We start from the raw sequence: 12,704 nt of genomic DNA on the forward strand, positions 1-12,704 counted from the left end.
TTGTGAAAATGAAATCTGCAAAATGACATGTTCCAACTAAACGTCAAGTGTAGCAACGCGAGGCATTAGCTCCCATGGCGGCCATGCCGTAACTCGCGAGTGCTCGCGGCTAACGTCAGTCGGGAGACTCGAGAAAGGCGAATGCGCAATGGACGAAGTGCGCACTGAGCAATGAGCGAACGCGGATTTCAGCGAATTTTTTCCGCGCATCGTGACGAATCAAAAATGGGAATCGCTCAAACGAAATAATTAATTGCAACACCAGCAAGGTATGTACATAATTTAGAAATAAATCTAAATAATTCATTTTCGTGATTTTGTACTCTCAGATCTCGAAAACGTGTAAGATGTAATTAAAAGAAATAGTATTTTGAATGACATTTTTGATGATGTATATAACATACCTTTTTACTTGTTGCACGTGCACTCTGATTATGAAGACGATAAGTTTACTCGCGTTGTTTGAAATTCCTTGAAATCTCCAAAAATTTTTGCACATAAAATGAGATAAATATATATTTGAACATTGAAAAGAGAGAAAGCACAGATGCTAAGTGCAAAAAGTGCAGCAAGCGAACAAATCTAATTTGATTCAGTAATTTCGGCCAGTAATTTTGATTCAGTAAATTATGCCTAAATTCTAAGTAGAATCGTAAGACCGTAACATATTCCTGTAAGACTTGTGAGAATTTTTAAGTGCTTATACGGTATTTTTACAGATGGCTTCTTACTAGCCATAAAATTTATAAGAAATCGTAAATATTTACGAATAATCGTATGTCTTACGATACATACGCATAAAATTAGAATACTCATAAGATCTTACAAGTTTTATACGAGAACACGTTACGAGTCTTACGATTCTGCTTAGAATTGACCCATAAATTCAGTAATTTTTATGATTAGACGAATCAAAATATATCTACATGTTAGGGCATATTTTTTTTATTTAACTAATAAAAAAATTAACTTATTTTAAATATAAATTTGTTGTGCAAGAAATATGTTGTATAGCATATTTTTTACATATTTCACTCATACTTTTATAATATTTACACATTTTACTTATTTTTTATGTCACATCTTTTATATAAGTTTCTTTATATTATCTACTATTTAGTAAAAAAAAATAATGAGAAAACAAAAAATAATTATTATAAAAGAATAATTTTCGTTTAGAGAGAGAGAGCTTCTTTTACAAAAAATTAAAGCAATAAGAAAAAATTGCTCATGTATATATATATTTTTTTTTAATCAAGTAAAATATAAATATATATGGGCAAATGTTTCTTATTTTACATTTTTATAATCAACAGAAAAAGTGATTTCTTTTGTTATATAAATATGAAACAGACCGACAAACGTCTAGTTGCTTTGATTATTTTATATAGATAATAAAATCATACGACAGATTTGTTGGGAAAGAGGGGAAGTAATTGTATTCAACAATCTGGATCGAGGCGTGCACTTTTTATTGCCATTAAATCTTTTTGTATCGTACTACTTTCCTTTGGCTTTCTCATCTTCCACATTATGGTTCCTTAAAATTATCTAATCGCATGCGGATACCAACGCGTTAAAATAAACGAAATATGTCGCGTGTTTTTTTTTTAAACACTACTCGTCGCATGACAGTCCTCAAGTGTTGCTAGGCTGCTGGCCCTCAATGACGCCAGGCTCAAGGAACTATGATTTAGAGTATTCATGCCATGAGGATCTTCGCAATGCAGGTACAGCCGTGAACTGACAGACTTGTGGCAATCGGGACATAAACGTTTCTTCTTCTTGTCACGTCTCTTCAAGATGTCATATGCGCATCTGCCAAATGTATGTTGCACGAGAAAATAAAAATAGTAAAAATAGTTTTTCGAAAGAAAATCGAATTGGCAATTAAAATTTTACACAACATTATACTTGATTCTTGTTTTAATTCTGTTTCTTAACAGAAAAATAGTCCAGTTTTTCCGCGTGTCTTACCGAGCGTGTAATATGTGAGAGCAAGGTAATGCTTCCAGGGAATCAGCTTCCAGACCGAAAGGTTCGTTGCAGCTTCCGCATCGTAACTCCAAATCTTCCTCCATCGCAGTCGCCAATCTCTCATAATGTCCCTTTTGTTCCTCGTCTCCCAAAGACCCATAAATTTTCGACAATCTGGACCTGACTGTTCGCACCAGAAGCTGTAAATAATCAGATTCTCGTAATCTTATATTTTGAACACATATTTTTCTCGCACTGAAAATTATATAAGTTTGTCAAGTGATATACTGACATTTTTAGTAGCATTAGAATATTATTAGGGATATCTTTGTTTCTTTTCTTTTTTCCTTTTGAGGAAGAATTTAACATTTTTTTAGAGTAAGAACTTGAATTATTCTTCGGTTAATCCTTGGTTTATTGTATGTAGAAGGGATACGATAATAAATTATGAATAGCGAAATACGTTATCGTTTTAATTCACAGATTAACAATAATCTTTATTGAATCTTGGACAACACCGAGCTGTATATTTTACGTTATTGGTTGCGTGTACAACGTCAAAATGGAAAGCCGGCTCCATTGATTCGTAGACACAAATAGCGCGAAGATTCGATGCCCGTAGTGTGAGTATGATAATATATGCACATGGAATACTTGTGCGACGTACCAGCGGCATTGTAATGCCGATAGCTCTTTTGGTATTTCATTGGAACTCATGATAGTCTTTATTGTTAGATGTATAGATAAATAAATGCATGCAAAGCATCCGTGTCTATCCTCAGTCGTAGCTTTTTCAATTATTGATGCTCTTGTTCAAAATTTATCAACTTAAAAATCCTATTTTAAATAATATATAATCTCAGCGGTGCACTCAGAGAGAAAAAAGTCGTATCAGTAACTATAAATTTGTAGTGAAATAGCGCCTCAACTATATACATATTATTAAACCCTAATAAGAATACTAGATTAAGTGAACTAAGAAAATATAGTACATTAACCATATAAACAATTTATAAATGGTTAATATTACTATATTTTCTTAGTTCACTTAATTTACTTATTGTTCTTATTAAAGCTTTATAATACATAGTTACAAATTTGTGTATGCATTTCTTATTTATTTTTGTCTTCCAAGTTTGAAATCAACGCTGCACCTTTTATTGTAAGCGAGTGGTTTCCTTCTTAAGGAGAAACTGAACTCCGCTACGTTCCTCTGGTGACAAAGCCGCTTACTACTCGTACTGAGCGACACTTTAAAAATTTTTGTCTAAACTAGAAAAATGTAATTGTTATATCTATTTGCATGAAGTCCAAGTAACTACTCAATGTAGTTGAGTCACTACTTCACTACCAATTAATATAATAGTGCATACAATTTGTTACCGTGACTATATTTTTATAATATTCAGCACTACTTTAATTTCTATTACTTTGTAAAACTAGTTACAGGTACTTCAATTGCAAAAGTTGCCAAATTTATAGTTGCTGGAACTATTTTGTTTTCTCTCAGTGTGAAGATCTTCAATCTTATCTTCAAATTAGAGTTGTCTTCGATTATAACGAAATTATCTTGAGATAAAGAATATGATGAAATTTTATTAATTCATAAAATCGGTGGAATTAACTTTCCTTTCAGCACATTCGATTCGTCGCAAATCAACAAACAAAGAAACTTTACTGTATTTATTTCGAATTTCGTTGATCCCCGAGGACTAAAGAAAAGACAAAAACTCTCAAGTTTTCACGTCTGGCGAAAGGGAGGGAAATTGATTTCACATCGCTCTCCTCTGATTTTTTCTCTCCCCCTCTGTGTCTCTCTTTCTCTCTATTTCACGTGAAATCGAACGAACGTGCATCACAATCCGCGATCTGTATTGACAGTTTACCTTGGCGCCAACCGATCCCGCCACTTCCAGGAGCCTAGTATTGAACTCGAGGGGTCTGCAATTGCATATCTTGTGCTGAAGCCTTAGAACTTCGAGGCATCTCGCCGCGCCGTCCATCGCTTCCATCTGGCACAGTCGATCACCGGTCGCAGCCGCTGAGCCCATCGCGCTCTCGTACTGTCGGAATGCTTTCTGCAAAACATCCATCTTTATCTCACCGATGTTATCGTTCTGATAAGCGGACCGGCGTACGCGATGCGTGAACTAAAGGCTAATTGTATATGCATCGCGATCGCCAACTAAAAGACAGACATTAAATTCAACAGGCAGCTTCTATCGCTCAAAAGCGCAATCATATATGGCATTCGCGCAAGCAGCAAATGAAGCTAATTTTACTATAGATATACATAATTATTACATGGATTTATTTATTAGGGTAGATGGAAGCTTAATATATGATGTTCTTAAAACATTATAACGCAATAATTTAGTAAATTATATGACTTGATTAATAATTTGATTAATAATTTTATTCATTATTTTTATTCCAATGTCAATCAATTGACGCTTAAGATAACCGAATGAATTTGTGTGAGATGAAGAATAATTTTATTTCTTAAATATTTCTTAAGTTGAGAGATATATATTGTTGAAAGTGTCAGCCGTTTTGTCATATACAGAATTGAGAATTGTATTCTGCGAATTAAATTATAATGGTTTCTAATATTCTTTCTTTTTCATTCTTCAAATACAAGAATAATTTCGAAATCCTTTTTCTCAAAAACGGATCTTAAAAAAAATTTATTTTATTATTTCAGCTTATTTTGAATCCCCTGATTATATCGTGTATTTTGACTCACCCTACATAATATGAACGTAAGACATTAAATATATCTTTTTATGTATATTTTTTTATAGAAATGTTTCAAAATCTTAATTAAATATTTTACTACGTACACAAATGTCACGCCTTCAATATTTTGCGTTGTTCGAAAGTGGATGTTTTCAAAATTTTCACTCACTTTTTAACAACGTTCAAAGAATTTTGTAGCAACAAAACAAAACGAAAGCGGTATGCACTGCAAGCGTGATACAGTGTTAAAGTCGTTTTTGTAACATGCGTGACATGCAAAGGAATGCTCCAGTTATAACATTTTTTTATCGCCGATGACAGTACTGTAACAATGTTGGAACGAACAATGAGGCTGTGAATGGTTCTGATAGCATCATAGTACTTGACGTGAATGCCGATAAAAATCTATCTATTGAAACGTTTTGCAGTATGCAAATAAATATATTGATACTTTTTATTGCATGATCACGCATTTCAATCTTTACATATAAATATTTTAAAAAGAAAAAACTTCAGCCTCAAACTGTTATTGTAGAATAACTTTTAGAATAAATTTTATGCATAAGAATCATATATTTATATAATTGTATATCTGTTATTAATATGATCAAAAAAGAATGAGGTAAAGAATATTATCATTTGCGATATCACTATTAAAAAATTTAATTTGAAAGCTAAAGAGAAAGACATACTGATAACTTAATAAGAATTACTCACATTTATATCCGATTTCTTTCTGTAAATGTCTCCCATAATACGGATGCTTCGAGCGTAACTGGCCTGGTCACCAGAAACTAGCGATAGCCGTGTTGCCTCCTGTACATAATGTGTAAACGACAATTGATCGGTTAAATCGTATATTATTGTGCATGGTATTGATTAACCAATACAATCTTCTCTGAAACATCCCCTATGAATTACGTGACGCGACTTGCATGGATTTTTTTCTTCAAAGATATTAATATTTTTGACAAAGCACGCATATACGTGGGTGGTTCAAGTTAAACCGGGACTTTTATTCTTATGTTAATGAGAATAAAAGTCCCGGTTTGACTTGTACCACCCACGTATTATCGATTGAGAAGAAAGAATTGCGAGATATTAAAAATTAACGTTTGTGAAAAAGTTTGTAATATTTTCTAAGAAATGTTTTGATTTAGATTGTTTAACAGAATACAGTTTTGCGCTAATTTCTTTGATCTGAACGACGTAAGTTTTTTTTCTTTCTTTTCTTCTCTTGAGAAATTTTAAGTTAGAACTTTACCGAACAGTAATCGTGAGCGTCTCCAAGCTCGCCCTTTTTCCTGAGCGCCGCGGCCATTTGTAATAACGCCGCCCTATGGTGACGCGAATTCAGATCTCCCAGCTGTAAACTTCTGGAAAGATCGTAAGCTCTCGCCGCGTATCTTGCGCTCTTATCCGCGTCCTGTAATCTGCAGAAAAGTTCCGATAGACCGACGTATACCTGGAAAAAAAAATTGCACGTAATCGATGTACGAATCCACTATCCTAGACGGATAGACCAAGAGATTACCAATAAAAAAAAATCATATGAGCCTTCGAACATATTTTATAAAAGAAAGAAGAGAAATTCTTTATTGCACCAGCACTAGATATCAGTATTATAAAAACAGAAATACACAACAAAGAATGCTTCATTATGAATTCATTACACACGTTACAAAATAGAATTTTTTATACTATTTTTTGAAATATTAATCATCACAGAAAGAATTGATATACTCGAGTATCCAGATAGCGTCAAGTACACGAACAAGTGAATTAAGGATGCAGCTAACTGACTATTCAAGAAATGAAATAAAGATCAGGCGATATGAAAAACGAGCTCAGTTCATCTCGCAAGACATAACTGCTGCTTTTCTAATCGTTCCTGCGCTTTTAATTAACAAACAATACGACAATAATGCGCGCTTGTGTACTCGTGCGAAAGAAGAAAACTAGCAAACATAGGGACCTAATTACCTGCAATTCTAAGGAGGGATCTTGAATGGAGTGGGCGATTTTGTGGGCTCTTTGAAATGCTTCCAAGGCTTTACAGAATCCTGCTAGCTCTAAGTGGACTCTGCCTACGGTTAAGTGAACTAATCCAGCAGTCGCGCACTGATCGCACTCGTTATACAAGCTGCGAGAATGCAAAATTATAGATGTTAGCACAATACACACATACACACGTAGGTAGTCAAATCATCGCTTAAACAATTGACGTCACATTCGGCTATTGATTACAAAGGACTCGATTAGCTCTTCTCAAACTTAGAACTGTCACCACTGAGTTCGTAATCAGAGGTTGCTCATTAGATGCATTTCTTGTATATCGACGTTTTATCAATAACTACTGACTGTGTTATAATAGCAGACAAATATAGATACATTGTACGTTACACGCGCATATTAGGTTTCTTGAAAATTGACATTACATCGTTTACATAGGCTGTATGATGAATGAAAGAGGTTCAAACCTGTGCCGAGCGTAATCTAATGCTCTATCCAGGGCGCCTAATCTCTCATGAGCTCTGGCCAAGTTTAAATACGCTTCTGCCCGCATGTTCGGCGAATCCAATTCCTCCGAAATGCATAATTGCTTGTTACCGAATTCGATGCTATCTCTGAAAGGAGAAAAATTACACGATGGAAGAATCGCGGCTTTAATTGGAAGGGGCAACAACTTTGTAAAGAGGAAAAGGAGATAAAAATAGTTATAAAATTGGATAACTAACGCTACTTTTAAACGAGATATTGGATAATCTTATACATATAATGTGTGTATTAATTTTTAATAATATATCGTAATCTACTTATATGTATATACTTTTTATATGAAAATAAGTATCCGGTTTGATTTCCTTACTCTTGTTTATTTCTAGATTACTTTTAATAACGCGAAAACACGTTTCACTTTACGTATGTGCAAATAGTGCAAACAAAGATGACAAAAAACTAGAAAAAATATTACAACTTATGCTATGATCTACCTGTATTTGCCCCAATCCATATACGCTTGATACAAGTAACCGAGAAGAGCGAATTTATCCTCGCGATGTCTGATACTCTTCAAGGCGCCCCTCCATTTTCTAACCGCGGCTTGTTGTTTATGAGCCCTGTACAATTTTAAGCCTTGCTCCACCTGCGTCAAAAATAATGAAATTTCAGCACGTGTCCTATTCACTGCACGTGCTGATTTATTTATCGCGCAACGATCAGCTTGGTAAAGGGTGTTAAAGAACGAGCTCAAACGCCATGGGAAAGAAAATAAAATTAATCATTTATCCTTTTTTTAAAATTATTCATCTATGAAATTTACATCGCGTGATTTAACATCTTATTTCGATAAGTCCTTGAATTTCCGCCGAGTCCTTGTACCTGGACTATTTATCGGATATCTAATACATTTCCTCATATCAACTATAGAGGCTGCACGACTAACGAGACCTTGGAATCGATGCTCATGAAATTGACATTGAGTTAATAACGGCCCTCTTAAGCGGAGATGCAATGTTCAAGAGCATGTGGGCAAACCAAAGAGGAAATTACCCCATTAATACAGGCAATATTAATAGACGATAATAAACAATGATTGTAAAGCTCGTTGTTTATAATTTACAACACGTAATTTCACGGAGCACAATATGTAGCTTTTACATATAATTTTGTATATTATATAATTCATATATAATTCTTTCAAAAAGAAGTATCAAAAATTTAACATTTTTTTTTTAAAGAGAATGTTTCAAAAAGGGCATTGTGTAAAGCGTGTTTTAAAATGAAGCGTTGCTTAGTTAGTAAAAAAATTCAATTATAAAATAAAAAGACTTACTAGACTATTATTACTGATAAATAAACATCTACATACGTATTCTACATAGTCGTTCTATATACCGTTTTTTTTCTAAACTTTTTTTTAGCACAAATTTTTTACGCTCTTTGCATAAAAATGTGTCGCCCGGAAGTTCAGCATTGCTGCTTTCAATTCAACTTCTCACTTTCTTCGAATCATTGAAAACCAAGCGACTTTTTGAGAGGAAGGAAAATGTGAAATTCAGTTGGTGCAAAGTATGCAAAGTACAGGAGATATTCGAAAATTTTTCATTTGAACACTGCTAAACTTTTTGCATTGTGTAAGCTACAGAGCGTTCACACTATTGTCATGAAAGTGAATGGTTCCTTATATCAACACATCCCACGGTTTTATTTATCTCAAGATGTAAAGCTTGGTTTTCAACGTTTCGAGAAGAATGAAGAGTTGAAAACAACTGTACTAAACAGACCATCCCAGGCGGCGGATTTTTATACAGAAGGCACAAAAAAACTACGGCGATACAAAAAGTATCTAGAAAAAAATCAGTGACTTTGTAGAAAAGCAAAATAAATAGGTACTTTTTACAAGTAATAAAATCTTTTTATCTTAATTTGGTTTTAATTGATTAATCTTTATTTTTGCGATTGGATATTATTGCAAAAAACGATTTATATAATAAATTAAATGAAGTGGGTGAAAGATGTTCCGTGAACTTTCTTTATATTTTTTTAAATTTTCTAAGGGAAAAGTTTTAAATCATTATTTAATTGAATTGCTTAATTATTACTATAAAACTAAATATTTCGTATAACTAGAATTATATAAAAATTAATCCATAACGCATACGTTAAAAGCGGAATTAGGTATATCATGTAATTGAGACAGAGAGTAAAATATAGAACTCAGTATTTTATATATTATATATTGAATACTTCAGTATTTTATACTGAATTTACTTGAATTGTCACTTAGTAGATAAACTTATATTTACATTGAACAATATTATTCAATTATAAGTCTTGTAAAACAGGCTTCAAATGATAAATAACTTCCTTATCCAGGAAGAAGAAGTCACGGTACGTATTATGGTTTTTATCACGCAGCAATAACCCAAGCGTAGATAATACGGGCAAAGGTAGAAGGCCGTATCGATTTGGCCATGAACTTTGTCCCCGGTAGATTAAACTTTACAATAAAATATAAATAGTCTCGTAAGGCACATAAAAATATATCTACATGCGTGTACACGACCGAGGCAAATTCTTGTTCATTATAAACATTATAGACATATATATACCCAACGAAACGAACTGATATACGAACTTGTTCATTTGTCACAATCTTGGCAATCTCTTGCAAAGCATCGAAAAATGTGATCTTAAAAACAAAGTAGTAATAATACTAATAAACAACAGTATTAATGGTCCTAATAAAAAAAACCGAACAAGTTACACACGAGATTACTTGAATGAATTTTAATTCTTGTAATCATTAACATTATTAACTAAAGAGAAGCAGAATTTATCATCAGTTATCCTTGAGACAATTCTCTCTCTCTCTCTCTCTCTCTCTCTCTCTCTCTCTCTCTCTCTCTCTCTCTCTCTCTTCATTAAAATATTATTAATTCTTTAAAACTGGTTTAATAATTTATTAAAATTGTAGCAATTACGGAAATGTAACAAGACATTAAATTTTTACAGCTGTTTTGTATAGAAACTAAAAAAGACAATATTATAAATTTTGATGAATTTTTCCATGAATAACGTGATCTAATAATATACATTTTATACTTTTTTTACACATCTTTCGATATCGTGTAGCTTCAATGAAAACGTAAACTTTATAGTATATTGATTGAGATATCGTGTAGCTTTGATGAAAACGTAAACGTAAATTACGCTTGTTACTACATGAAGCAGGCATCATGAATAAGCTGTCAGACGCCAGATGCGAAATCATAAGTTTCTCTGAGTGAAACGCATCCAGAACGGTAAACACAGTATGACCGGTACTTTGGTTTTAGTGGTTACGAAAGGATAGCGTGACCGCAGCTACGGCATGCACATCGTGAACTTGACAGTGACCGATAAAGCATGCTCGTCCGCGAAATACGCTTCGTTATGTAGCCGTCATGCCCCGTCGTTTGCTGAGAGGACCCTCAGATACTGTTACTCGTTTGATATATTACACCCTCGATAGCTTTGACATATTAAATGGGTTCAATGGTTAATAGTCGAGTAACAGTTAAAGAATCAATTATAATTGAATTAATTTATAAGATCATTAATAATTCCGTAAGTGTTATCGTGGCGTGCAGCCAATTCTGCTTCTAAGCGTGTTTGTCTAAAATTATAATCGCCTCTTGCGTTTCGAGATAAAACATTTGGCACTCATTTCGAAGTAAGAGCTTTATTAATAAATTGATACTTGAATAGAAATTAAACGTACATTAAAACATGATAAATAATAGCGATGTTTATATCTATTGCAGACGTGATATTTACATCTGATGCATTTGTGTAATATTTCACTTAATTATTCATATTAGTAATTTGTTATTGTAATAAAATATATAACAAAAATCCAATAATTTTTATAACTTGTTTCATATTCATCAAATAATTAGTTGTTACAGCACTAATTTAACGCATTTAATTAAATTAAAAGCTTAAAATGTTAACATAATTAAAAGCTTAATATATCAATTTAATTAAAAGCTCGATATGTATCTTTTCATAATTTATCTAATTAATCATCAGATGTAATTTTGTAGTAAAACTCTTATATGCATATTGAAAATGTCTACGTCATATCATATATATCTACTAAATTTAATCATTCATTTCCATTTGTTCTACGAGAACTAAAAAGAGTAAATACACCTCATGAGATGCTTACCCTCCTTCGTGCTAATTGTTGATCGAGCCGCTTTCTGCAGCTTACGAGACATTCCCATATACCAGTGCCCGATCTGCCATTTTGGTAATGACCGTTATTACCGTTTCCATTTTGATGTCGATAATCCTCTTCAGTGAATTCGCAGACATCGAGTGGATGTCTCGATCCATCAGGGCTACCCAACAGTGCGGTCGCCGAGAGCTGATGACTCGCCGATCCGCTGTAAATTTTTGAAATGTTTAATGATATATATCATGGAATGGATGTTGGCACAAATTAACTTTTTAGATAAATGATACAATTATCGGCCATTTAATATTTTAACCACTTGATGTTCGTTATAAATGTGATATTTCACCATTTACAAGCCCAATATTCACTGTAAAATTCTCGAAAGTATTATTTGGCTTATAAATATATCATAAATTAAAAAGTATTATTAGAAAGTGGCGGATATTGATATTAATTTATAATATCGGAAAATCTGTTTGGACAATGATCACTATCATTGACGATTTAAAAATAGCAAAGATCGACTTGAAAGAGAGCAAGCCATGGAATTCCATACTCTCAGTAAATCTGATAAAAGGAATTTAAAGAAGACGTAACCAAGAGCTGTGTGATATTTTCAAGTCATCGATCGCTTAGGTTCCATAGGAATTTGGAAATTGTTTTCTTGTACTCAGATGATTTATACTTGCGATATAATAAAGTTATACTATCGAGAAGAAAACACAAATAGTGTTTTTATATATACAGGGTGTTTCCAAATTAAATGGCAAAACTTCGGGAGCGTGTAGAGGAGTAAAAAACTAAGAAAAAAAGTCCTATAGACATATGCTCGTTTTTGCTCCGTTTCAGAGAAATCGAAAAAAAATGTTTACATTTCTTGCCATATCTAGCACCGACATATTTGATTACATTTTCCACTTTCTGTTATGAATTTGTCAGTCGCTCTTTGAAAGCCTTTAACAGTAGATGAATTTTGTCTTTTGCAATATGCCGCGTACGTATTCTAATAGTGAATATGCTGATATGGTTTTTGTATACGGTTTCTGCAACGGTAATGCTTTAAAGGCGGTGCGAGAATATGCACGACGATTTCCAAACAGAAGAGTGCCAAACCGAAGAGTGTTTATGTTGACATTTAATAGATTGCGAGAGACTGGAACATTTTCAATTCGACAAGAAAACAACCGATTTCAAGCAGCGTTACGAAGAGATTTGCAGGCAGGGAATCGTATTTTACAACATTTTGACAATCATCCTGAGA

At 33.1% G+C, this 12,704-nt stretch overlaps 1 protein-coding gene across 2 annotated transcripts in view; it reads right to left on the bottom strand.

Moving 5' to 3' along the window:
• Positions 1-1,455: 1,455 nt before the first annotated feature.
• LOC108725936 (43 kDa receptor-associated protein of the synapse homolog) overlaps positions 1,456-12,704 on the bottom strand; it is an 18,883-nt gene continuing 7,634 nt past the window's right edge. The window contains exons 2-10 of one of the 2 annotated variants that reach the window (XM_018453258.1): positions 11,432-11,651; positions 7,710-7,861; positions 7,197-7,343; positions 6,700-6,859; positions 5,981-6,181; positions 5,434-5,532; positions 3,864-4,055; positions 1,978-2,177; positions 1,456-1,818 (exon numbers count right to left, since the gene is read on the bottom strand). In XM_018453258.1, coding sequence (XP_018308760.1) covers positions 1,611-1,818; positions 1,978-2,177; positions 3,864-4,055; positions 5,434-5,532; positions 5,981-6,181; positions 6,700-6,859; positions 7,197-7,343; positions 7,710-7,861; positions 11,432-11,651 — 1,579 coding nt within the window. In that variant the 3' untranslated portion in view covers positions 1,456-1,610. Of the gene's footprint in view, positions 1,819-1,977; positions 2,178-3,863; positions 4,071-5,433; positions 5,533-5,980; positions 6,182-6,699; positions 6,860-7,196; positions 7,344-7,709; positions 7,862-11,431; positions 11,652-12,704 lie in introns of both variants that reach the window. The other variant, XM_018453257.1, reaches the window with a different exon arrangement.

This window comes from Mycetomoellerius zeteki, unplaced genomic scaffold (genome assembly GCF_001594055.1).
Source record: "Mycetomoellerius zeteki isolate Tzet28-1 unplaced genomic scaffold, Tzet1.0 scaffold369, whole genome shotgun sequence".
Lineage (NCBI taxonomy): Eukaryota > Metazoa > Arthropoda > Insecta > Hymenoptera > Formicidae > Mycetomoellerius > Mycetomoellerius zeteki.